Here is a 26,084-nt window from a genome sequence, read left to right as displayed (position 1 = left end):
GAAAAGGGAGAGAGAAGCCTGGGTGTGTTCTTCATCCCCCTCCTTCATCATCCTCCTAACCCTAACCCTACTGGCTTGGTTATGAGAGGACCAAGGAACCATTTCTGAACCACAATCTGTATAATAATAATAATAATAATAAATAAGAATTAGCATTATTATTTATGCCTTGCCAAGCCCCCCCCCCCCCCAATGTATAAATAGAGTTGTAATGTGTTAAACACATGTCCAGCTGTACTGGGCTGTGATGTCAGCCCCAGGGTTTTGGCCTGTGGAGTACAGTCAGTGCAGTCAGCCCAGTTGGCAGTGCCAGGAATTTTTTACTTCCAGTTTATTTTTCCAGACGGTTTTGTGGAAATGTTCCCAGGTCTGGCATTGTGTTCCAGATCCTGCCCCCCCCCCCCCCCCTTGCTGTCTCCTACATGGATCTGCTGATTAATCATGCATTCTTCTTTAGCCCACTTCTGTTCTCTGTTCTCTGACGGGACGCCCGGTCCATTATGGGGGTGGTTCAGTTTAGATTTCCCTCTGATCAGCTGTTCCATTCTCTTTCAGCTGAGTGGGAATGTTTCTGAATTACAGTCTGAACTGAAGTCCTAACTGGAGTCGGGTAAAACAAGTTGTTTCAGCTGGTCAGGTGACCCTCTTTGCACTCTGAAGGTAGGGTGGTTTACTGTGGCTGAGGCAGAAAGTGTGGAATCTCAAACAGACTCAGAGAAGCCGCGGCACGCTGAAATCTGAAGGTCATTAGGGTTAGAGTGAGATCTGAAGGTCATTAGGGTTAGGGTGAGATCTGAAGGTCATTAGGGTTAGGGTGAGATCTGAAGGTCATTAGGGTTAGGGTGAGATGTGAAGGTCATTAGGGTTAGGGTGAGATCTGAAGGTCATTAGGGTTAGGGTGAGATCTGAAGGTCATTAGGGTTAGGGTGAGATCTGAAGGTCATTAGGGTTAGGGTTAGGGTGAGATCTGAAGGTCATTAGCTTTGTTCACAGCACTGCAGCTGCTGCTTGGATTCTTCTTATTCTTTTTTTCTTTTTTTGGGGGGGTCTCATTATGCCATAAAGGAATTCTTTTTAACAGCCTGTGGTCAGTTGACATCTGTTCAGGTTTTTGTATTCCCCCACAGTTTGCCTAACACATGGCAGGTACCTCTCTCACACTATTGGAAGGAACTGTCTGGTACATTGGTTCAGACTTAATCTTGCTTGGTGGGCTGAAAATTCCAGGTGTTACAGAACAGCTCAGCGGAAAATCTTTATTTTCTTTTACGTTACTGTCATTCGAGATTTCTTTAAAATAAACAGGACGCCTGAAACATGGAGCTCCACCCTGTGACCAGTGCATCTGTGATTAGTCTCTCAATGATTAGTCTCTTCCTGTACATGAAGTACTCCCCACAGCACCTTAACTCACTTAGACAGGAGCTGCACAGAAATGGTTTATTTAGTGTGCACGTGCTGCCGTAGTGTGTAAAGTTCTGCCAAAGTTTTAGTGTCTATAGGCTTTGCCGCTTGTGCTGGTTTGGCGTCCAGCGTGGCATCATGGTCTCGTTTCAGTTCTTCTGCCCGTGCGTTGGTTTGGGTTAGGGTTAGGGTTAGGGTGTAAAAGCGTTGGTTTGGGTTAGGGTTAGGGTTAGGGTGTAAAAGCGTTGGTTTGGCGAGTCCCCTGGTGCTGTGGGTCAGAACCGTATCCCGAGCAACATCAACGGCACCTCTGGTCTTCTGGGAAATCAAAGTCACTGTTCCCGAACGCTCTCTCTATTTTAATCGCTTTCAGTTCGATTGCGTCTTGAGTGTTCTTGACTCGCGGTACTTTTGTGTTTGACACCAAAGGTTTTTGCTGTAGTCTGCGCAGACACTAAAGGCTTTGGCTTTTGACTGCACAGGCATTAAAGGTTTTTGCTTTTGACTGCGCAGGCACTAAAGGTTTTTTGCTTTAGGCTGCACAGACACTAAAGGTTTTTTGCTTTAGTCTGCACAGACACTAAAGGTTTTTGCTGTGGCCTGTGCAGTCATCCTGTATCCCCTCCTCCTTTTACGACGCAGTATTTCACTGCCCTGTTTCCAGACCTGGGCCATAAATGAAAGGCCTTCAAAGGACATTGTTCTGTGGCCTTGCCTGGAGCCCTCTTCCGCACCCTGGCCATCAATCACCTTTTACTTTTGTGTGACCCCATTTTCAGCCTCTCCACCGCTCACTTACTCTTACAATGGAGACTTTCCAGAGGGAAAGAAAACAAATTAATCAATTTGGCTTGCACTGGAACAACTGGAAAAGTGTTCCCCAACTTCCCGAAAAGGTGATCAAACTGGGGTTCCTTTAATAAATAAAATAACCCAACTGACAGACGTATTGGGGAAAACAGAATGGCACTTTTACCAGTGTTGTGGTGGCCAGCTCTGTGTTGTAAGCATTGGGTATACTGTCCTGGGCCCTGGGTACAAGGGTATAGATAATGGATGGACCCTGCCCAGGATAAGCAGGTATAGATAATGGATGGACCCTGCCCAGGATAAGTGGGTATAGATAATGCATGGACCCTGCCCAAGATAAGTGAGTGTTGATAATGGATGGACCCTGCCCAGGATATGCAGGTATAGATAATGGATGGACCCTGCCCAGGATAAGTGGGTATAGATAATGGGTGGACCCTGCCCTTGATAAGTGGGTATAGATAATGGATGGACCCTGCCCTTGATAAGTGGGTGTAGATAATGGATGGACCCTGCCCTTGATAAGTGGGTGTAGATAATGGATGGACCCTGCCCAGGATAAGTGGGTATAGATAATGGATGGATGGATGAATGGATGGGTGAAGCTGTCCTTCCTTTTTAGTTGGTTTTTTGTGGTTTCTTTTTATATATATTTTATTTTATTATAATTTTTGTTATTATTAATTACATTTCTTTCCTGGTCAGGTGGACCTTGGTTTCCTTCGCAATGTTGTGGCGATTGGAACTCAGGGAGCGGTCTCCATGGAAACTAAGAGGGCTTACTATGTGACGTCATATAAAGTGGACGTGAGCTCCAATGGGGAGGACTGGATCCCACTGAAGGATGGCTCCAAGCAGAAGGTATGCTTCATCCTCTTTCCTCATCCTCACCTGAGGAATATCATGCAGATGCACACATACAGCCAGCCATGGGAACACAGTATCCAGACAAACATGCACACACACGCACTCACACAAGGACGCATGTATAAGCACAGACATTTGCATTCTTAGACGCACACAGCATACAGTTACACACACACTTCATCTGAACCAAGAGTGTACATACAGCTGTAAAATACCCTCCGTGGATAGCAGGTCATCCAGACCAGTTAACATCCTCATTCACATTCACAGCTTTCAGTGCAAATTCACTGAAGGCATGAATACATTCTCTAATGAGACATTTTTTGGGAAAAGGCCACTGGCCCTGAGCGGGACAAAGAGGTTCTGTGTTGTAGCACCTTGTAGAAAATTAGCCTTGTGTGTCGGGCCCCTGATCAATCATGGATTCTGCAGCAACAAATAGAGCCCTTAGCTCGACCTTTTCCAGCAAACAAGCCCTACAAGTGTGTGCTGGCAGTCTTAGCACAGCTGTGGAAACAGACACCTAATCAAACGGACAGAAACAAAGGAACTGTGTGCACTTAAGTGTAAGAGCTGGCCTAGAGAACCTCACATGGAGCATCATGTTCAGCATTTCCCTCCCTACCACGGAGCTTCTCCACCCTAGCTCCCCAGTGCTGGAATAAACTCCCTGTCCCTCTTCCAACCTCTCCATCATTACCCATCTTCCGCCGTGGTCTGAAGACGCATCCCTTCAGACTATACCTGGACTAACTGCCACCACTCTGCAGATCATTTAACTTAAATTCCCCTCTTTCAAGCCACTCATGTTACGTTTGCCCCTATTTCAGCAGTTATTGTAATTTGTATTATCGTCCTAATGTTGTAGCTTGTACTTCCCCCTAGTTTGACTTAGCATCGGTTAGGTCAGAATAATGTTCACTGTGTGAACTGGACTGTGTTCTTGGCTATGAATAACTGTACGAAATTAGCATTGTACCTTATCAAACCTGTGTTTTGAAGTTGTTCCAATGACCTTGATATGACCTTTTGTATGTCGCTTTGGATAAAAGCGTCTGCTAAATAAATGTAATCTAATGTAATGCATTTGCAGATATCTGCGTATCCAGAAACCTGTTTAGAGATCTATGAACCTATAGAGATCTATGAACCTATGGAGATCTATTAATCTTACTTTATTCTTTCGCTCCAAAGTGTAAATAATTATCATTTTAAAATCAAAGCTGCTGGATCATTTCACATCAGTGACACCCACATGCATGTGTTTCTGTGTTTGTGTCTCACCAGTTGTGTGAACAGCTTCAGCAGATAGACATGGCAGCTAAAAACAGATATTGTGTGACTGGGGGCCAATCTCTCAATCTTATTTTGTACCTGGACTTATATTGAAAAGATATTTAAGTGCATTACCCTTAAAATGTGCTATTATGATGATGATGTTGATTGTGATGATGATGGTGATGATGATTGTGATGGTGATGATGATGATGATGGTGATGATGATGATGATGATGATGAAAATGGTGATGATGATCATTGTGATGGTGATGACGTTGATGATGATGCTGATGAAGATGGTGATGGTGATGATGTTCATTGTGATGATGATGATGATGGTAATGATAATGATGATTGTGATGGTGATGATGATTGTGATGATGATGGTGATGGTGACGATGATTGTGATGATTGTGATAATGATTGTGATGATGATGATGGTGATTATGATGATGATGGTGGTGATGATGGTGATGATGATCATTGTGATGGTGATGATGATGATGACTGTGCCGTTGCTGGTGCAGATTTTCCAGGGGAACACCAACCCCACGGATGTGGTGATCCGGGACCTGCCGAAGCACACTCTGACCCGCTTCCTCCGGATCCGGCCCGTTTCCTGGGAAACCGGTGTCTCCATGCGCTTCGAGGTGTACGGCTGCAAGATCTCAGGTTAGTCCCAGCATGCAGTGGGGCAGCGCATAGCACACTGAACGGGGAGCTGATGATTTTCAGCTCTCTTTGTAGCTGGGGTGGACAGTGGTTCATTTATCATTTACCTTGATGATCAAGGAATAAGAATGAATTTCAGTGACGGGGTCCACAGTGAGGGGCTCCATAGTGAGCTAGAGAGGGGCTCCACAGTGAGCAAGAGAGGGGCTCCACAGTGAGCGAGAGAGGGGCTCCACAGTGAGCTTGAGAGGGGCTCCACAGTGAGCTTGAGAGGGGCTCCACAGTGAGCGAGAGAGGGGCTCCACAGTGAGCGAGAGAGGGGCTCCACAGTGAGCGAGAGAGGGGCTCCACAGTGAGCAAGAGAGGGGCTCCACAGTGAGCTTCAGAGGGGCTCCACAGTGAGCGAGAGAGGGGCTCCACAGTGAGCGAGAGAGGGGCTCCACAGTGAGCTAGAGAGGGGCTCCGGTGTGAGCTAGAGAAGGGGCTCCACAGTGAGCAAGAGAGGGGCTCCACAGTGAGGGGCTCCACAGTGAGCGAGTGAGGGGCTCCACAGTGAGGGGCTCCACAGTGAGCTAGAGAGGGGCTCCACAGTGAGCGTGAGAGGGGCTCCACAGTGAGGGGCTCCACAGTGAGCTAGAGAGGGGCTCCACAGTGAGGGGCTCCACAGTGAGCGAGAGAGGGGCTCCACAGTGAGGGGCTCCACAGTGAGCAAGAGAGGGGCTCCACAGTGGGCTAGAGAGGGGCTCCACAGTGAGGGGGTCCACAGTGAGCTAGAGAGGGGCTCCACGGTGAGGGGGTCCACAGTGAGCTAGAGAGGGGCTCCACAGTGAGCTAGAGAGTGGGCTCCACAGTGAGAGGCTCCACAGTGAGCTAGAGAGTGGGCTCCACAGTGAGCTAGAGATGAGCACTACAGTGGGCTAGAGAGTGGGCTCCACAGTCAGCTAGAGAGGGGCTCCACAGTGAGCTAGAGAGTAGCACTACAGTGGGCTAGAGAGTGGGCTCCACAGTGAGCTAGAGAGGGGCTCCACAGTGAGGGGGTCCACAGTGAGCGAGGGAGGGGCTTCACAGTGAGGGGGTCCACAGTGAGCGAGAGAGGGGCTCCACAGTGAGCAAGAGAGGGGCTCCACAGTGAGGGGGTCCACAGTGAGCGAGAGAGGGGCTCCACAGTGGGCTAGAGAGTGGGCTCCACAGTGAGCTAGAGAGGGGCTCCACAGTGAGCTAGAGAGGGGCTCCACAGTGAGGGGGTCCACAGTGAGCAAGAGAGGGGCTCCACAGTGAGGGGGTCCACAGTGAGCGAGAGAGGGGCTCCACAGTGGGCTAGAGAGTGGGCTCCACAGTGAGCTGCTGGTATCTCTCTCTGTAGACTTCCAGTGTTCGGGGATGCTGGGAATGGTGTCGGGGCTGATCCTGGACTCCCAGATCACGGTGTCCTCGCAGTCGGAGCGCGGCTGGCTGGCGGAGAACGCACGGCTCCTGACCAGCCGGACTGGGTGGACCCAGCTGCAGCCACGCCTAGTGCCGGTGAGGAACGAGTGGCTGCAGGTGGACCTGGGTGAGGAGAAGCTGGTGAGCGGACTGATCCTGCAGGGCGGGAAGCACCGCGAAAACCGCCTCTTCATCAGAAAGTTCCGCCTGGGCTACAGCAACAACGGCCTCAACTGGACCAACGTCCCTGACTCCAGCGGCTCCAAGCCCAGGGTGAGGGGGGGAGGGGGCAAAGGGGGGGTTGAGTGGGGCGTGAGGGAGCTGGAGGGGGTGAAGGGGCTGGGGAGGGAGCAGGAGGTGGGGTGAGGGGCCTGGGGGGAGCGGGAGAAGGCGAATCTATCCCAGCAGCACAAGGCCCCACTCTTTCACCCATGATGTGCGTGCAGGTTTTCAGTTCGTCTCTTAAGTGCCTAAATTAAGTCATTGATTGGCTGAAGAGTCCAAACATCAAGGCTTAATTTGGCTGCTGATTGAAAGGAAACAACTAAAAACCTGCAGACACTGCAGCTCTCCTGGACTGGAGAGAGAAAGGGAGAGAGAGAGAAGGAGAGAGTGATCGATTGCTTGGCTTTCTTACTTGTGTGCACATGGCTGTAACTCCAGGTCCAATGACAGCTCCGCCTGAAACATGCCCATTAAATGGAGATTACTGCTGTTTTATTCCTGAGTAGGATGGCTGTTGGTGTAACGCCAAACGTATTTTCCTGTCTGAGCTGGGGTACTGCCTAATTGAGAAATTTTATAATTCCAACTTCCAGTCCAACATAAACATACAATCCAACGAGTGTCCAGCCCTTTGACTGTGGGAAAGCGTTTGAATAAAAGTGTGATTAAATCACCGCAAACAGACTCAAGGTGTGCCTACTGTGTCTTCAGGGTTTTTACCTGAAGGATTACATTCATTATTTATTGACCATGTTGTGGATCAATTCTATTACCATTCAGTCAGTGTAGGAACAGTTCCTGAATTGAAAAATAGACCATAACGATTATTTTCATGCGATTTGAATTTCCTGAGCTGGCTGCTTCATGTGCCTGTTGCTGGAGGTCACTTGTACACACCCAGCCCTGGTCCCTCTCAGGTGTGGGATAGGAACCATAAAATCTCTCACAGCCCTCTGTAGCCTCTCTACGGTATCGTTACTTTAATTACGTGTCCCAGCGGCGTGTTCAGTGATGGAAAAGAGAAAGGCATCTCATCTGTGATGTTCAGAATCATTAACTCAGCCGAGCGCTCAGTCTCTTCCTGATAACGGCTCTACCCTCGGTCATCGATTACCAGCCGACCAGATTGGAAAGCAAGGCTACTCCAGACGGTACGAAGTTTGATTTATTGAAGGGTTGTAAATGTAGATGTTTTCTATCCTTCTTCAAGTGTCTTTGTCAAACTAAAGAAATAAAGGAAGGAATAACCTGCCTTCAGAGACTGCACTGGCCATTAATCCTGTGTAGGGTTGAAGCAGGTTTCCCAAAGAGCGGTTCCCTGTTATAGTGGTGTGGGAAGAGTCTTAACCCCAGAGCCTGAGGGAGGCACTGCAGATATCTCCTAACACCAGAGACCAGAAAGGCAGATTTCATTAACCACATCTTGGGGGGACCTACAAGCATTTGTCAATCACCGTTTGAACAAATGACACAACCAGCCAATTACACAGTTAACCCTAACCTCATATATGCACCCCGTAATATGCACCTGCACCGAGTAAAACCCGGAACCCTCCCAAATCTGGAACATGGACAGCAGTAAAAAAAAAGGCTGTTCCAAAACTGCCTGCCTGTTATAGGAGTCCCTGATCAGCTGTGAGCTCCTGTGTGACCCCCCCCCCCCCCCTTTTCTCGCAGCTTTTCGAGGGGAACCAGAACTATGACACGCCAGAGATGAGAACCTTCGCACCCCTGCTGACGCGCTTCCTGAGGGTGTACCCCGAAAGGACGACCCCCGCCGGACTGGGGCTGCGCCTGGAGCTGCTCGGCTGCGAGCTGCAGGGTGAGTGCTGGCCACCAGGGGGCAGCAGAGCAACCTACCTCCAGAGCCACAGTATGGCTACAGGGTTAGACAGAGATTTCTGTGTTCTCAAAGAGGCCGAACATAGTTACATCTCTGAACACAATCTCCTGTCTGAGCCAAGAGATGAGACAGCGGTTCTGTGTGTGCAGCCCTAGGAATGTAGGCTGTGCTGTGCAGCCCTAGGAATGTAGGCTGTGCTGTGCTGTGCAGCCCTATGAATGTAGGCTGTGCTGTGTGTGCAGCCCTAGGAATGTAGGCTGTGCTGTGTGTGCAGCCCTAGGAATGTAGGCTGTGCTGTGCTGTGCAGCCCTAGAAATGTAGGCCGTGCTGTGTGTGCAGCCCTAGGAATGTAGGCTGTGCTGTGCAGTGCAGCCCTAGGAATGTAGGCTGTGCTGTGTGTGCAGCCCTAGGAATGTAGGCTGTGCTGTGTGTGCAGCCCTAGGAATGTAGGCTGTGCTGTGTGTGCAGCCCTAGGAATGTAGGCTGTGCTGTGCTGTGCAGCCCTAGGAATGTAGGCTGTGCTGTGTGTGCAGCCCTAGGAATGTAGGCTGTGCTGTGTGTGCAGCCCTAGGAATGTAGGCTGTGCTGTGTGTGCAGCCCTAGGAATGTAGGCTGTGCTGTGCTGTGCAGCCCTAGGAATGTAGGCTGTGCTGTGTGTGCAGCCCTAGGAATGTAGGCTGTGCTGTGTGTGCAGCCCTAGGAATGTAGGCTGTGCTGTGTGTGCAGCCCTAGGAATGTAGGCTGTGCTGTGCTGTGCAGCCCTAGGAATGTAGGCTGTGCTGTGCTGTGCAGCCCTAGGAATGTAGGCTGTGCTGTGCTGTGCAGCCCTAGGAATGTAGGTTGTGCTGTGTGTGCAGCCCTAGGGATGTAGGCTGTGCTGTGTGTGCAGCCCTAGGAATGTAGGCTGTGCTGTGCTGTGTAGCCCTAGGAATGTAGGCCGTGCTGTGTGTGCAGCCCTAGGAATGTAGGCTGTGCTGTGCTGTGCAGCCCTAGGAATGTAGGCTGTGCTGTGCTGTGCAGCCCTATGAATGTAGGCTGTGCTGTGTGTGCAGCCCTAGGAATGTAGGCTGTGCTGTGTGTGCAGCCCTAGGAATGTAGGCTGTGCTGTGCAGCCCTAGAAATGTAGGCTGTGCTGTGTGTGCAGCCCTAGGAATGTAGGCTGTGCTGTGCTGTGCAGCCCTAGGAATGTAGGCTGTGCTGTGTGTGCAGCCCTAGGAATGTAGGCTGTGCTGTGTGTGCAGCCCTAGGAATGTAGGCTGTGCTGTGCTGTGCAGCCCTAGGAATGTAGGCTGTGCTGTGTGTGCAGCCCTAGGAATGTAGGCTGTGCTGTGCTGTGCAGCCCTAGGAATGTAGGCTGTGCTGTGTGTGCAGCCCTAGGAATGTAGGCTGTGCTGTGTGTGCAGCCCTAGGAATGTAGGCTGTGCTGTGCTGTGCAGCCCTAGGAATGTAGGCTGTGCTGTGTGTGCAGCCCTAGGAATGTAGGCTGTGCTGTGCTGTGCAGCCCTAGGAATGTAGGCTGTGCTGTGCAGCCCTAGGAATGTAGGCTGTGCTGTGCTGTGCAGCCCTAGAAATGTAGGCCGTGCTGTGTGTGCAGCCCTAGGAATGTAGGCTGTGCTGTGCAGCCCTAGGAATGTAGGCTGTGCTGTGTGTGCAGCCCTAGGAATGTAGGCTGTGCTGTGTGTGCAGCCCTAGGAATGTAGGCTGTGCTGTGTGTGCAGCCCTAGGAATGTAGGCTGTGCTGTGTGTGCAGCCCTAGGAATGTAGGCTGTGCTGTGCTGTGCAACCCTAGCAATGTAGGCTGTGCTGTGTGTGCAGCCCTAGGAATGTAGGCTGTGCTGTGCAGCCGTAGGAATGTTGGTTGTGCTGTGTGTGCAGCCCTAGGAATGTAGGCTGTGCTGTGCAGTGCAGCCCTAGGAATGTAGGCTGTGCTGTGCTGTGCAGCCCTAGGAATGTAGGCTGTGCTGTGCTGTGCAGCCCTAGGAATGTAGGCTGTGCTGTGTGTGCAGCCCTAGGAATGTAGGCTGTGCTGTGTGTGCAGCCCTAGGAATGTAGGCTGTGCTGTTGAGTTAACTTGCCAGCAAGTGAACGTGAAGTCTGAAGTTCTTGTCTCTCTCTCTCTCTCCCCTCTCTCTCTCCCTCCTTCCTTTTCTCTCTCTTTCCCTCCCTCTCTACATCTCTTCTTCTCTCTTTTCCTCTCTCGCACAGATACTCTGACCACCCCCCCCCCGGAGACTATGCCCCCTGACGCCATCACCCCCCTCCCATGGGAGTGTGACCCAGACCAGGCTGACTGTACCAAGGACCAAGACACCATGACAGGTACTGATACCCGCCTCACCGCCCAAAAACCCTTCCCCCTCTCTCTCTCCCCCAATAATGGTAAATGGTAAATGGTAAATGGACTGCATTTATATAGCGCTTTTATCCAAAACGCTTTACAATTGATGCAAATAATCACAACAACCCTGCTCTAACACCCCCTGATTGGATGTGACGTTCCCTAGACATGCGCCCGGTCGTTCTGTTACCTGATTGGCCGTGATGTTCCCCTGGCCTGGTTGTTCTGTGAGCTCTGCTCCTTTCTGACTGCAGTTCCTGTGTGTTCCAGCAGGTGTCACCACCATGGCCGATCCCACAACACTGGAGGTGGAAATCGTCCCAGGTGAGAACACCACCGCCCCCCGCCGAACCCACCCCCCCCCCCCCCCCCCGTGCCATAGCTGGGCTTGGGTGGCCATCCACGGTTACAGAGCATGCATGCTACTTTATAGAACACTAAATGATAAAATCTCTGTTTAGTGTTGGTTCTGGGAAGCTTTATAAAGTGCATGCGTGGCTCCTCCTCTTTTGTCCCCCTCCCCCCCTTCCTAAAGCAATTTGTGCATTCCCCCCCACTCCTGGAAAAAGCCAATGCCATGACATTCTGTGACCTTCATATTTATGACTCAGTTGCGCTCGTAATAAATGATAGCATTTCATTCAGCGGTCGTGGTATCAGCCAAAAGAGCACGCTATTCAATAAATTGCACAGTTCGTTTACATGAATACATCTCCAAAACACTGAGGCCTGCACTACTTCATTCAGTCTTGATTTAATTGATTAGAACCGCAGTAATGGGTGCTGTGGAACTGAGCAGAACCTCTGTAGAACCACAGTAATGAGTGCTGTGGAACTGAGCAGAACCTCTGTAGAACCGCAGTAATGGGTGCTGTGGAACTGAGCAGAACCTCTGTACAACCGCAGACTACCTCTGGTTTGCCTGTGACTTTGGCTGGGCCAACAAGCCATCTCTGTGTGGCTGGACCTCAGAGAGAAACGTCAGTGCCCTCTGGCACGTCCAGTCCAGCGGGACACCCACCGTCAACACCCGACCTAGCATGGACCACTCAGGTAAGGAGGAGGAGGGGCGGGGAGGGGGTGGCCAATCAGGTGGGAGAGAGGAGGGGCTAGGTGTGCGTCGGCCAATTTGGTGAGAGAGAGGAGGGGCTAGGAGGAAGTGATCAATCAGGTGAACTAGCGGAGGGGCTATGGAGGGTATGGCCAATCAGGTGAGTGAGCGGAGAGGATAGGAGGATGTGACCAATTAGGTGAGAGGAAGGAGGAGGAACTAAATGGGTATAACCAATCAGGTGAGATTGAGCACAGGGGCAGGTAGATGCAGGCACTTAACGCTTCAGGCAGTAAGGGAAACAGCTTCTCCAGAAGCTACGCAGCCTACAGCTTTGTGTTCAACAGCCGTGGTAATCAAATACAAAATGCAGCTTAACCGAAGAACACTGAAAGCTGGAGTTCATGAGCAAGCTGAAACACACAAGGACAGACTGAGGATTTTAGGACTTCTTCAGCCACTACCACTGAGACAACTCTCATGGATGGAGCTACATAATGAACTGTCAATCAGCAACTGCTTGAACCAATCACTGCAGAACACGTTTCACAGTGAAGGAGTTTAGCAGACAGTCTTATACAGAGCAGCTGACGCAGCTCAGTTTTTTCACAAACACTCCATGTATGCAGCTGGATATATATTGAAGCAAGTACTTTGCTCATCTGTACAACAGCAATACCCTGCCTGGGAATCCTTGGAATCAAACCTGCAGCCTCTCAGTAACAAGCTCAGTTCCTGAACCATTAGTGTTCACTGCCTCCTGCGAAGGTTTAAATCAGTCACTGGTGTAATACAGTAGATCCACCCATTCAGACAAATAGAAACTAAATCTAACTCTGCAGAATAACAAAGGACATTAAGACTAACTGTGTGTGTGTGTGTGTGTGCGTGTGTGTGTGTCTCTGTGTGTGTTTGTGTGTGTGCATGTGCATGTGTGTGTGAATATGTGAGTGTGCATGTGTGTGTGAATACAGTATGTGAGTATTTGTGTGTGTGTGTGTGTGTGTGTGTGTGAACATGTACCCAATTACCTTGATATGCACTTTTGTACGTTGCCTTGGATAAAAGCATCTGCTAAATAATGTATGTATGTATATGTGTGCCTGTGTTGCCCACTGCAGGCGGATCAGGGAACTACATGTACATGCCAGCCCTGCAGGACGGAGGGGAGAGAGAGGTAGCTCGGCTGGTCAGCCCTGCGGTCAGCGGGCCAGGCTCGGACCTCTGCGTGTCCTTCTGGTACCACATGTTCGGTTCGCACGTGGGGGCGCTGCGGGTCAAGCAGAGGAAGGACCTGGAGGACGGCCGGGTCGACACCCTGCTGTGGACCGTCAGTGGACACCAGGGCAGCCGCTGGAGAGAGGCCCGCGTGCTGGTGCCTTACTCCACCACACCGTACCAGGTACTGTAAATCACACCAGGAACTGTAAATCACACCATACCAGGTACTGTAAACCACACTTACCAGGTACTGTAAACCACACCAGGTACTGTAAATCACACCAGGTACTGTAAACCGCACCAGGTACTGTAAATCACACCATACCAGGTACTGTAAACCTCACTTACCAGGAACTGTCAACCACATCAGGTACTGTAAATCACACCAGGTACTGTAAATCACACCATACCAGGTACTGTAAACCTCACTTACCAGGTACTGTAAACCACACCAGGTGCTGTAAATCACACTGTACCAGGTACTGTAAATCACACCAGGTACTGTAAACCACACCAGGTACTGTAAATCACACCTTACCAGGTACTGTAAACCACACCAGGTACTGTAAACCTCACTTACCAGGTACTGTAAACCACACCAGGTACTGTAAATAACACCGTACAAGGTACTGTAAACCACACCAGGTACTGTAAATGACACCGTACCAGGTACTGTAAACCTCACTTACCAGGTACTGTAAACCACACCAGGAACTGTAAATCACACCGTACCAGGTACTGTAAACCACACCAGGAACTGTAAATCACACCGTACCAGGTACTGTAAACCACACCAGGTACTGTAAATCACACCAGGTGCTGTAAATCACACTGTACCAGGTGCTGTAAATCACACCAGGTACTGTAAACCACACCAGGTACTGTAAATCACACCGTACCAGGTACTGTAAACCACACCAGGAACTGTAAATCACACCGTACCAGGTACTGTAAACCACACCAGGTACTGTAAATCACACCAGGTGCTGTAAATCACACTGTACCAGGTGCTGTAAATCACACCAGGTACTGTAAACCACACCAGGTACTATAAATCACACCGTACCAGGTACTGTAAACCACACCAGGTACTGTAAATCACACCGTACCAGGTACTGTAAACCACACCAGGAACTGTAAATCACACCGTACCAGGTACTGTAAACCACACCAGGTACTGTAAATCACACCAGGTGCTGTAAATCACACTGTACCAGGTGCTGTAAATCACACCAGGTACTGTAAACCACACCAGGTACTATAAATCACACCGTACCAGGTACTGTAAACCACACCAGGTACTGTAAATCACACCGTACCAGGTACTGTAAACCACACCAGGTACTGTAAATCACACCGTACCAGGTACTGTAAACCACACCAGGTACTGTAAACCACACCAGGTACTATAAATCACACCGTACCAGGTACTGTAAACCACACCAGGTACTGTAAATCACACCGTACCAGGTACTGTAAACCACACCAGGTACTGTAAACCACACCAGGTACTGTAAACCTCATTTACCAGGTACTATAAATCACACCAGGTACTGTAAATCACACCATACCAGGTACTGTAAACCACACCAGGTACTGTAAACCTCATTTACCAGGTACTGTAAACCACACCAGGTACTGTAAATCACACCAGGTACTGTAAACCACACCAGGTACTGTAAACCTCACTTACCAGGTACTGTAAACCTCACTTAGCCGGTACTGTAAACTACACCAGGTACTGTAAATCACTCCAGGTACTGTAAACCACACCAGGTTCTGTAAGCCGCACCAGGTACTGTAAACCACATTGTATCAGATACTGTAAACCACACCATGCACTGTAAATCACACCAGGTACTGTACACCTCACTTATCAGGTACTCTAAACTACACCTTACTTGGTACTGTAAACCACACCAGGTACTGTAAATCGCACCAGGTACTCTAAATCACACCGTACCAGGTATTGTAAATCACACTTTCAAGGTACTATAAACCACACAGGTACTGTACACCACACCAGGCACTGTAAATCACACCAGGTACTGTACACCTCACTTATCAGGTACTGTAAATCACACCAGGTACTGTAAACCACACCTTACCAGGTACTGTAAATTACACCAGGTACTGTAAATCACACCTTACCAGGTACTGTAAACCACACCAGGTATTGTAAATCGCACCGTACCAGGTACAGTAAATCACACCTTACTTGGTACTGTAAACCACACTTACCAGGTACTGTAAACCACTCCTTACAAGGTACTGTAAATCACACCAGTTCTGTAAACCACACCTTACCAGGTATCGTAAACCACACTTACCAGGTACTGTAAACTTCACTTACCAGGTAATGTAAATCACACCTTACCAGGTACTGTAAATCACACCAGGTACTGTAAACCACACCTTACCAGGTACTGTAAACATCACTTACCAGGTACTCGAAATCACACCTTACCAGGTACTGTAAATTACACCAGGTACTGTAATTCATTAACAGGTAGTGTAAGTGAGTGCCTGTGTTGTATGCACTTTTTAAGCTACTCCGGATAGGACGCTCTGCTAAATGTCTCACTGTAAGTGACACTGTGCAGTACCTGTAGCTAACATGTCGCTGTGCATTGCAGCACACATGCAGACATGTTGACACCCTTAGTTACCATGGAGGCTGGTGAGCAGGAGAACCTGGCGAAGATGGCGGCTGGTCCGAGTAACTGCCTGTGCTGCTCTCACAGGTGGTGATCGAGGGGGTGATGGAGTCGAAGAGCATGGGCGATATCGCTGTGGATGACATCAAGATCCTGGATGGCCTCGACATGACTGACTGCAAGGGTAACCATAGACATCATAAATATCATAGATGATCACCATAGATATCTTATTTACTGCAGAACACCACACATTAACCCTGTTTCCTTGTCCTTTGCTTGTTTTGTGACCTGCCCCCATCTTTCTCTCTCAGATCCAGATGCCCCCACTGAGGAAACTCAGCCTGAACCAGAGGACAGCACAATCTGTATGTCATTCAATGTGTCTCTGACAGTCGATTAGTCCACATAAATGTTGCATTCTCACAACAAAATGAGTCTGTAGAATGTTGAAATGTAATTTTTTCATTAGTTTTTTTCCCATGCAGTAATTAAAACCTTTTAGCATTTTAAACTGTATTTTGAGCCTGAATTATTCACAGGCCTCCAGTTCCCTCTGGCTCATTCATGCATCTGGACAGTGGCACTGATTTGACTGTAACTCTGCAAGCCTCTAGTGGTGTTTGTGTGCCGTGTTAGGTGTACTTTAGTAAGCCTCTAGTGGTGTTTGTGTGCCATGTTAAGTGTACTTTACTAAGTCTCTAGTGGTGTTTGAGTGCCATGTTAAGTGTACTTTAGTAAGTCTCTAGTGGTGTTTGTGTGCCATGTTAAGTGTACTTTACTAAGTCTCTAGTGGTGTTTGAGTGCCATGTTAAGTGTACTTTAGTAAGTCTCTAGTGGTGTTTGAGTGCCATGTTAAGTGTACTTTAGTAAGTCTGTAGTGGAGTTTGAGTGCCATCTTAAGTGTACTTTAGTAAGTCTCTAGTGGTGTTTGAGCGCCATGTTAAGTAATAATACCTCAGATTTATATAGCGCTTTTCTAAGTACTCAAAGGCGCTTTACATGGGGGAGAAAAAAAAGAAAAAAGAAAGAGAAATAAAAAAACTTTATTAGGTTGAAGGATAAAAGAAATTGTGTCAAAATGTTAAAAAAAAAAAAAAAACAATAAAAACAACTCAAGGGGTGGGGGGTTAACTGGGGAAAGCAAGTCTGAAGAGGTGGGTTTTGAGGGCGGTTTTGAAGGATGGGAGGGTGGGGGCATCTTTGATGTGGTTAGGGAGTGTGTTCCACAGGGAGGGGGCAGTAACCGAAAAGGCCCTATCACCCCAGGCTCGGCGCTTGGTTCTGGAGGTTTGCAGGAGGTTGGCATCACCGGACCTGAGGGGTCGGGAGGGAACATGATGGTGGAGGAGGTCGGAGAGGTAGGGGGGAGTTAGGTTGTTGAGGGCCTTGTAGGTGGTGAGGAGTATTTTGAACTCAATTCTTTGTTTGACCGGGAGCCAGTGAAGGTCTTGGAGGACAGGTGAGATGTGGTCTCTGGAGCGGGTGCTGGTGAGCAAGCGGGCAGCGGAGTTTTGTGATGTGGTCTCTGGAGCTGGTGCTGGTGAGCAAGCGGGCAGCGGAGTTTTGTGATGTGGTCTCTGGAGCGGGTACTGGTGAGCAAGCGGGCAGCGGAGTTTTGTGATGTGGTCTCTGGAGCGGGTGCTGGTGAGCAAGCGGGCAGCGGAGTTTTGTGATGTGGTCTCTGGAGCGGGTGCTGGTGAGCAAGCAGGCAGCGGAGTTTTGTGATGTGGTCTCTGGAGCGGGTGCTGGTGAGCAAGCGGGCAGCAGAGTTTTGTGATGTGGTCTCTGGAGCGGGTGCTGGTGAGCAAGCGGGCAGCAGAGTTTTGTGATGTGGTCTCTGGAGCGGGTGCTGGTGAGCAAGCGGGCAGCAGAGTTTTGTGATGTGGTCTCTGGAGCGGGTGCTGGTGAGCAAGCGGGCAGCGGAGTTTTGTGATGTGGTCTCTGGAGCGGGTACTGGTGAGCAAGCGGGCAGCGGAGTTTTGTACGTTGAAGTACAGCCAATAATACCATAAGATAGCTTTTTTCACGTTGGGCGCCAGGCAGCGGTAATCTGCCAAAAAAATTGTAGGTCTACGCTACAATACCATTCCTATTGAGACCAAAACATTACAAAGACAGTCACTTTTAGAAAGAAAAATCACTGAATGTATTCAGAATTAAGGGTATTTTTTGTTGTCAGTCCATTACAGAAACCATAGTCCTTCCAACCGCACAATACAAAGAAACGAAAAAAAATTCCAAGGCAACTCACGTCGCATATAAAAGTCATTTACAGTCCATAATATCGTTCACAAAATTCTGAAATTAAATCGTTTTCTGTAAATTTTTCAGTTCAGTTCAGCAAAAACATGCAGACTTTCATTTCACCAACATTAAGTGAGACTGCAGCATGCGGAGACACTCCGTCAGTTCGCAAACCCGAAGGTTTGTACACTGAACAATTTCAAACACAGAAAAAAAAACTCAGTCTTTCAATGAAAAATAATAAAGTGAAATTTATATCAAAATGAAATATCAAACAGGCATTGAAGAGTTATGGGGTGGTCACAGACTAGAGTTTATGTTAGTGCAAAAAAAATGTAGGCCTGTGTCGGGCAAGCGGAGAGAATAAAATTGAAGTTTACAGCAGAGATTAGAAAAAGGATTTAGGAGCATGGGGAAGTTAGGTTTCTGGTATCTTTTTCGAGTTAACAACAGTTCTGGCAATGGGGAACAGTAAAATGGAATTTTAAAAAACTCCAAACCAGTTCCTTGTGCTGTTGTCTTCTTGGGTTATTTTCCTCCCACAAGAAACAATAGAAGATCCAGTGTTCCTTAATCCAAAGGAAATGAACGGAATACTCTCCCAGGGTAATCACAGAAAGAACCTGAGAATACAAAAGGATACACTTTAAGCTTTTTTTCAGTTCCTTTGTTCATGGATTTCAAACTTCCCGCTCCCTCTCTCTTCCATCCTCGGTCTAACTTTCCGAATTCTCCACTCCCCTTCCGACATACCTCGTTTCCTCCCTTTTCTAACTTTCTAAACACAATGTCATGTTATTAATTAATTTAAAACATATAAATTATGTGCCATGATTAGTGTATAGGACTTTTTATGTTTTATTAAAGTTACAATCTCGAAGATTTCTGTTTCGTTCTCTTTGGCGGTACCAATGGCGAAAAGCAGTAATTGCAGGTGTGTTTTTGGACCTCACTTCCCAGAGATCCAACCGGATCCAACCAGTGTCGCCTGTGTGACGTCAGTCAGTTGGCACCTGGGCCACGCCAACTATAACACTTACTATTTACTGAATAAAAAATGGTTGTTATAAAAGTAACATTATGTACACACTCATTCATCGTTTAACAGGCTAACTTAAGCTGCCTTTACACTGCTGAGCTGGGTTAAAATGCTGTAGCAGACCTGGGGTAGAATTAGTGATGATCAATTGCCACAGACGTTCTTTATCCACCTTTTGCCCGGTATGAACATCTTTACACTGCAGTCTTTCTCGTGAATGATTGTTGTGTGATATTTTTGAAACAACTGCCTTGCAAAATGTTACCACTGGTGTTTCTGGTTTTGCTAGCAAACTGTTCGAGAATAAAGCGGAGCTGGGTGTTAAATTAGCAATCAGAACAAGAATAATAAAATAAAAACAGGATATTTCATCAAAAAAGGGCAAGGCTGAAGGACCATATGAGGAAGCGTAAAAAAATAATAACGCTAATCCATACTGCTGTATTCTTTTATTTAGTTTTCTCCGGTTTGACGTCTTTACACTGAAATCAGACCTGGCTCTGCTCCACCTATACCCCTGGTTAATGCTCTGTGTAAAGATGGCTTTATTCCGATCATTATAATATATTGATGAACTTGATGGCAATGTAAATAACAGTAACGTTAAGGCCAATTCAGATCAATGATTCGCAACAAGACAAAACGGTTTTAGAATGTTGCAGAGAAAATTGCAGTGGTGTGAACTGGTTAGTTGCAGAGCGTCTGAAGCCGTTGCCTGGGGTCTCGAAAGACAGTTAGAACGTTTACAATCAGACGTCTTGGAATTTTGCAAGTTGCATCCATTCTCATTGCGAATCATTGATCTGAACTGACCTTTAGTTAGCTACATTGCATCGTTTCAACAAGGTAGCATAGCATTCGAGAGACATTTTGCGAGGTCGATACCAGTCGATAGCATTAGCTAGCGTTTTTTCTAATTGTTAGCTGACATTAAATTGTGTTAATTACATTAGCTACCTACATTAGTTACCTGATATGAGAGATGGATACTGTGCGCAACGTTGTCTAAACTAATGTTGCCTTTCTTGGTATGGTCCGGTAGCTAGCGTTAGCTGTGCAAATAGCTAGGCTATGTAATTTAGTAACGTTACATTGTCATCAAATGTAATACGAAATCTACATCAACAAATAATATGAGCTCTCATGTTACACAAAAACTTTTTAGGGTTCCATAACCGCCCCCCCCCCCCCCTTTCTCTGTTATTGTAACGCTAGCAGACATCGGAAAAAACAGTACACCGCTCACACACAAGTGAGTTGAAGAGCGAGCCTGTTGCGTTAGCTCCGTCTACCCTCTCTGGCAGACCAACCACTGATGGGTGATGGAAAACACGTCACTAACTATGCGCTGCTTGTGATTTTTTCCTGGGAATGTCGCCACAGACACCCAGTTCTTTAATCATAAATTATATTAATATTAATATTATATTAATAATAATATGAATTAATATAATAATAGGCTCAATCACCATTGTGTTACCTAATTCGGCGATAGATAGTGACTTAACAGACATTTATTTTAATGAAAATCTTCGAGATTATTACTTTAACTTAAATAAGGCACTAAATGTTTATGTTGAAGAGGCAGATTCTCCCCAGATTCTGCCACACTCTCCCCCTCATGAGAAGACAACCCCTGGTTGGCTAGAAGTTTGTTGGAGTTTATTGAGGACTTTAGTGGTGATGCCATGGAGGATGCTATTGCAGTAGTCAAGGCTGAATGTAATAAGTGTGTGAGTGAGTGTTAGCAGTGGAGAAAGACAGAGAGGGCCAGAGACGGGCAATATTCCGTAGGTGGAAAACGGCAGTTTTAGTGATCTGGTTTACGTGGGGGAGAAATGAGAGGGTGGGGTCGAGGATGATTCCGAGGTTGGGGACGTGGGTGGAGGGGGTGACAATGGAGCCAGCAATATTGAGTGAGAAATCCTGGGTGGAGCAGGTGAGGGGGTTTGGGCCGAGGATGATAATTTCTGATTTATTGCAGTTAGGTTTGAGAAAGTTATTTTGCATCCATGATTTTACATCTGTGAGGCAGGTGGTTAGGGTGGAATGGGTGGCTGCAGTGATGGTCTTAGTGGAGAGGTAAAGTTGTGTGTCGTCGGCGTAGCAGTGAAACCGGAGGCCATGGTGGCGGAGGATCTGTCCGAGTGGTAGAATGTAGAGGATGAAGAGGAGGGGACCAAGCACTGAGCCTTGGGGGACACCGTGGGTGACTGGGGCAGTAGAGGATTTGCAGTTGTTGATGGAGATGAATTTATGTCGGTCAGAGAGGTATGACTTCAGCCAAGAAAGGGCAGTGCCGGTTATGCCAAGGGAGGACTGGAGGCGTGTGATGAGGATGGAGTGGTTGATGGTGTCGAAGGCAGCGCTGAGGTCAAGGAGGATGAGGATGTAGAGGGAACTGGAGTCAGCAGAGAGGAGAATGTCGCTGGTGACCTTTAACAGAGCGTGCTTTAGTAAGTCTCTGTTAAATGGTGAGTTTCCCCGGTTACTCTACAGTGGTGGACTACACAGGCAGTGTGGAGAGCAGCATGGAGAACAGCGAGATGAGCAGCGTGGAGAACAGCGAGATGAGCAGCACGGGGAACATGCTGAAGACGCTGGACCCCATCCTCATCACCATCATCGCCATGAGCGCCCTGGGGGTGTTTCTGGGGGCCATCTGCGGGGTCGTCCTGTATTGCGCCTGCTCGCAAAACACCATGGCGGACAGGAACCTGTCCGCGCTGGAGAACTATAACTTTGAGCTGGTGGACGGGGTCAAACTGAAGAAAGGCAAGCTGAACTCCTACTCTGAGGCGTGAAAGGAGAAGGAAGGAGGGAGGGAGGGAGGGAGGAGAGGGAGGGGTGAACAGCACCGTCAGGAGATGATCACAAAATGACAGGAGGTAGTGACTGAGCCATGATTTTCTCAGGAGCTGCAGTAACAGAAACCTGCCAATAGGGGACACTGTGTATAAAATTTAAAAAAAACATGTACAGTAAGATGATTATTTTACTTTTTTTTTCTTTCTTATTTCTGTTTTTGTTATTTTTTTGTTTTTTGTTTTTTTCATGTCAATAATCAGATGCTGGTGTTGAGACCAATCAAGAAAATGTTTATTTATCTTTTTTTTTTGTCTGGAAGGAAAATCTTTTATTTTTAAAAATATTTTAAATTTTATTTTGTTGAAAAAGGAATTGTAAACCCACCTGTTCCCCAAATGAACCATACTGCCAGACATGCAGCATGGCTCCCCCTGCTGGACATGCAGTGTGTGTTCGTCCTGCACAGTGTTTGTAATCAGAGCGTATGAACATGGCCAGAAGGGGGCGCTGTGTCTGCGTGTGAACAGCGTATGGTTCTGATAGTGCCTTTACTGCATTTTTGTTGGCTTTTCCATTCATTTCCCCTGTTTTGTTTTTACTTCCCTTTAGTCCTGAACCCACAGGAGAGATCTGGTATTGGTCAACTAAAAATAGGACTCTTGCGTCTCATCCCTTCGAGTCAGGGATCACATGATGTACATAAGTTTTAATATATTTGAAATCCCTTTTTTTATTTTAAAGGCACCTGCAGTGTCCTGTTTTGACGGCACGGTTGTTGCGTGTTCAGAATGATTTCGCCTATCCCCCCCTCCCCCAGGCTCTTTGGCAGGAAACAGTCTATGAGGCTGTCACTGCTACCAATCAGAGCAAGGGATTCGAGGGCGTGTCTCCAAGTTGACCAATTAATGGGCGCCCATGTGACTGCCATTCAGGAATACCCTGACTGGTGACTGCAGATACCATGAGAATGGTGTGACTCCCTTTTCTATGTCTTACATTCCATGGTTTAGGTTGCATTACTGTGTGTGTGTGTGTGTGTGTGTGTGTGTGTGTATGCGTATGAGCGTGTGCATGTGTGTGTGTGTGTATGCGTATGAGCGTGTGCACATGTTTGTGCTTGTGTATGTATGTGTGTGTGCGTGTGCACGTGTGTGTGCCTGTGCGTGTGCCTGTGTGTGTGTGTGTGTGCGTGCGAGCGTGCGCACGCATGTGTGCTTGTGTATGTGTGTGTGTCCTCATCCACTGTAACTGGCTGTGCTGAATCTGGAGCTGTAGTATTTCATGTTACTGTGTATCCCTGAGTCTGTGTGTGCATCCGGACCAGGCACTCCAGGCTACTGAGGGCCGCAGGATCTGCTGCTTTTTACTGTTTCAGCTGAATTTAACTGATTGGCTCAAAAAAGATCACATACCTTGTTTCCAAGACCTTTATTGGCTGCTCATTAACAGGAAACTACAAAAGCTGGCCCTCCAGGAGCATAACGAGCTGTCAGTCACCAGTGTGTTTGACCAATCGAAAGGAGGTGTTACTCCCCACATTTAACATTTAAAGACTGAGCTCCCTGTCCTGGACTGTGAAAGATGTGCATCAGACTGTTTTAGGCTTCTGAACTCCACGGAACACCACGAGGAACCCGCCTATCAGGAGTCGCCTCTCCAAAGACCCAGTGACCAGGTCCTGCTAACCCTGTCCTGTGTGGCCTCAGCTGGGGGATCGACCCGTTCCTCTACCCTGGATGGGGCTGGGGGTTCGACCCGTTCCTCTACCCTGGAGGGGCTGGGGGTTCGACCCGTTCCTCTACCCTGGAGGGGCTGTGTGTTTGTTTTTGTGTGAGAAAGGGAATCAGAGGGACTCGCGTTTGTGTTTGTATTCACTGTACTGTTACGCAGGATGCTCTGAGCCTGAGCCCAAACAGCGCATCTGACTTCCTGAGTGGACTTCCCCCACTTCCTGTCCCACCCAACAGGACAATGCCAGAGCCTGTGGATGGCTGGATTCCTCCTGCCGCGTGGTTGGCTGTCACGGTTTTATCCTGCCGTGTGATTGGCTGTCCAGTTCCTTTACCTTTAACTGGATTCCCAGTCACTGTAATGTGATGGAAGTGCCGCATGGACAGGCTTGCAGAAACAGGCGAGAGGAGGACAGGAGCTGAAACCTGCATGAGTGACACACACAGGAGACCCAAAAACATCCCCGTGAAGCAGGATCTCTGCGTTGCTCAGAGAAACGCCTGTTCCTTTATACTGTCATACATTACATCATTAGATGCCAGGAAATCATGCTTCATTATAGCATACTAATTTTTAATGATACTCCCAATGGTGGTCTGTAATTGTATATAATCAATGACATACATTGATAGGAAGACCCTGAATGTTTTTAGCCTGTTCATTTTGGGGAAAAGGACACTGTAGTGTGAAATTTAAAAAACGATGTTGCACTGAAGGATATATTTAATAAAAAAATTATTTGTGTTTATATTCATTTGTAAAACAAAAAAACAGTGTTACAGATCTTTCTTTTCATATGGTTTCAGGTTCCTTGATATAATTTTGAAATGTACAATGTTTTCATTATTGAAAAGGTATATAAATTTCCTATCGTAATGTTGCCATTTAGCTAACTGGTATGTTATCACATCATTTTGTATTGTCATGAAACTTTTGTCCAGATTTGTTTTTACAACAAAAAAAAGGTTTTATTTTAAATACTGCTTCTGTAATTTGCTGTTGTATGAAAGGTTTAAAAAAACAGCAAGGCCTTAAAAATGTTTTAAAATGTTTGTATTTCTGACATACTGTCAGCCTCATTTCCCTGTACCTGCTCTTGTCTGATCCATGACTACTACATTCCAAAGAATCAGATTAAATAAATGTTTTATAAAGAACTGGCTTTTTAAAATGTTTTGTTTTTATCCTTGCCATTTGTACTTTGTGCTTCTGTCTGCATAGATTGACCTGAAGAGGAACCATGCTGGAAGCTGCCCTCTGATTGGCCAGAACTGCCGCAGGTGGGGTTTAGCACCAGAGTTGCTATTAGTACAGTGCAGTACAATATCTGTCCATTCAGGTGAGTGCAGTTGGCTTATGGGTTGGGTTACTTGTTTGTCTCCACCATCTCACCTGCAAGGATTGAACTTGTATTTCAATAGTTGTCCTCCAGGGGTCCCCATAGGCGCTCTTAGCTGCACTGTTAAGAAGCATTTATAAACAGTTAGTTGCTCTAATATGGGGAGAGCCAGGAAGGAAAGAGAACATGGATGGAAGTTTAAACGCTACTAAAAGCATGTCTGACCCAGTGGTCCTCACTCCTGGTCCTGGAGCCGCAGGGTCTGCTGGCTTTCATTGTTACTCACTTGAGTAGCACAGCGATGGATCAGTTAAAGCTGGTGGTTACACAGTAAACTCAGGTCACCTGGTCTTCTGGGTCTGAATCAGTCGCTGATCTTATGGAAGGAACGAGAAATCAACAGACTCTGAAAATAATATGCAAATATTATTATTATTATTATTATTATTATTACAACATTAAAAAATACTGCAGTATGTCCACAGTAGTAAATAGGGGCGACATAGCTCAGGAGGTAAGACCGATTGTCTGGCAGTCGGAGGGTTGCCGGTTCAAACCCCGACCTGGGCATGTTGAAGTGTCCTTGAGCAAGATACCTAACCCCTAACTGCTCTGGCGAGGCATCAATTGTAAAGCGCTTTGGATAAAAGCGCTATATAAATGCCGTCCATTTAAATAAACATTGCTGTCAATCATTGTCTGTGCTTAATTAGTGGCAATTACTTTATCAACTTAGTTTGAGGTGATTTGCTAATGGGATAATTGTTTGAGAAGAGACTTGATGAAGAGGCAATCAAGGCCTGGCGAAGGACTGAAGAGCCACATGTGAAAACGAGGGGAGACAAACTGGCAAACAAAGCCCGAGCGATGAGCCTGGATGGCTCGAGCTGTTAAAGCAGACGTGTCTCAACAGCAGCACAACCTGAAAATGCGCTAAGGCTACTGTGAATGGGCCAGGTCTGCGTCCAACCTGTCTGAAGCCGCGTTCACACATCAGCTCTTACGGCTGCGATAGGACTGTCAGTCTGTTCACCCTTCTGTCCACTAGATGGCGCACATACACAGGAAGTACAATGGATGCAGAAAAAAACTCGACAGAGGTAAGAAATTGCGGTTTAACACGAAATTA

The 26,084-nt window shown here is 47.5% G+C and overlaps 2 protein-coding genes across 3 annotated transcripts in view; both read left to right on the top strand.

The window, feature by feature from the left end:
• Positions 1-23,009, top strand: part of nrp1a (neuropilin 1a) — a 57,037-nt gene extending 34,028 nt beyond the window's left edge. Inside the window, exons 7-17 of one of the 2 annotated variants that reach the window (XM_035428875.1) lie at positions 2,920-3,075; positions 4,887-5,031; positions 6,395-6,729; positions 8,359-8,503; positions 10,730-10,843; positions 11,136-11,186; positions 11,769-11,915; positions 13,035-13,315; positions 15,879-15,975; positions 16,106-16,159; positions 21,577-23,009. In XM_035428875.1, coding sequence (XP_035284766.1) covers positions 2,920-3,075; positions 4,887-5,031; positions 6,395-6,729; positions 8,359-8,503; positions 10,730-10,843; positions 11,136-11,186; positions 11,769-11,915; positions 13,035-13,315; positions 15,879-15,975; positions 16,106-16,159; positions 21,577-21,881 — 1,830 coding nt within the window. In that variant the 3' untranslated portion in view covers positions 21,882-23,009. Of the gene's footprint in view, positions 1-2,919; positions 3,076-4,886; positions 5,032-6,394; positions 6,730-8,358; positions 8,504-10,729; positions 10,844-11,132; positions 11,187-11,768; positions 11,916-13,034; positions 13,316-15,878; positions 15,976-16,105; positions 16,160-21,576 lie in introns of both variants that reach the window. The other variant, XM_035428873.1, reaches the window with a different exon arrangement.
• Positions 23,010-26,007: 2,998 nt separating this feature from the next.
• Positions 26,008-26,084, top strand: part of LOC118233794 (integrin beta-1-like) — a 32,765-nt gene continuing 32,688 nt past the window's right edge. Inside the window, exon 1 of the mRNA XM_035429747.1 lies at positions 26,008-26,055. Within this exon, the coding sequence (XP_035285638.1) occupies positions 26,029-26,055 (27 nt within the window). The 5' untranslated portion in view covers positions 26,008-26,028. The remainder of the gene's footprint in view (positions 26,056-26,084) is intronic.

The sequence above is a fragment of the Anguilla anguilla genome, chromosome 8 (genome assembly GCF_013347855.1).
Source record: "Anguilla anguilla isolate fAngAng1 chromosome 8, fAngAng1.pri, whole genome shotgun sequence".
Classification (NCBI taxonomy): domain Eukaryota; kingdom Metazoa; phylum Chordata; class Actinopteri; order Anguilliformes; family Anguillidae; genus Anguilla; species Anguilla anguilla.
Note: the sequence above shows the minus strand (reverse complement) of the source record. Positions and strands in the feature narration are given on the sequence as shown.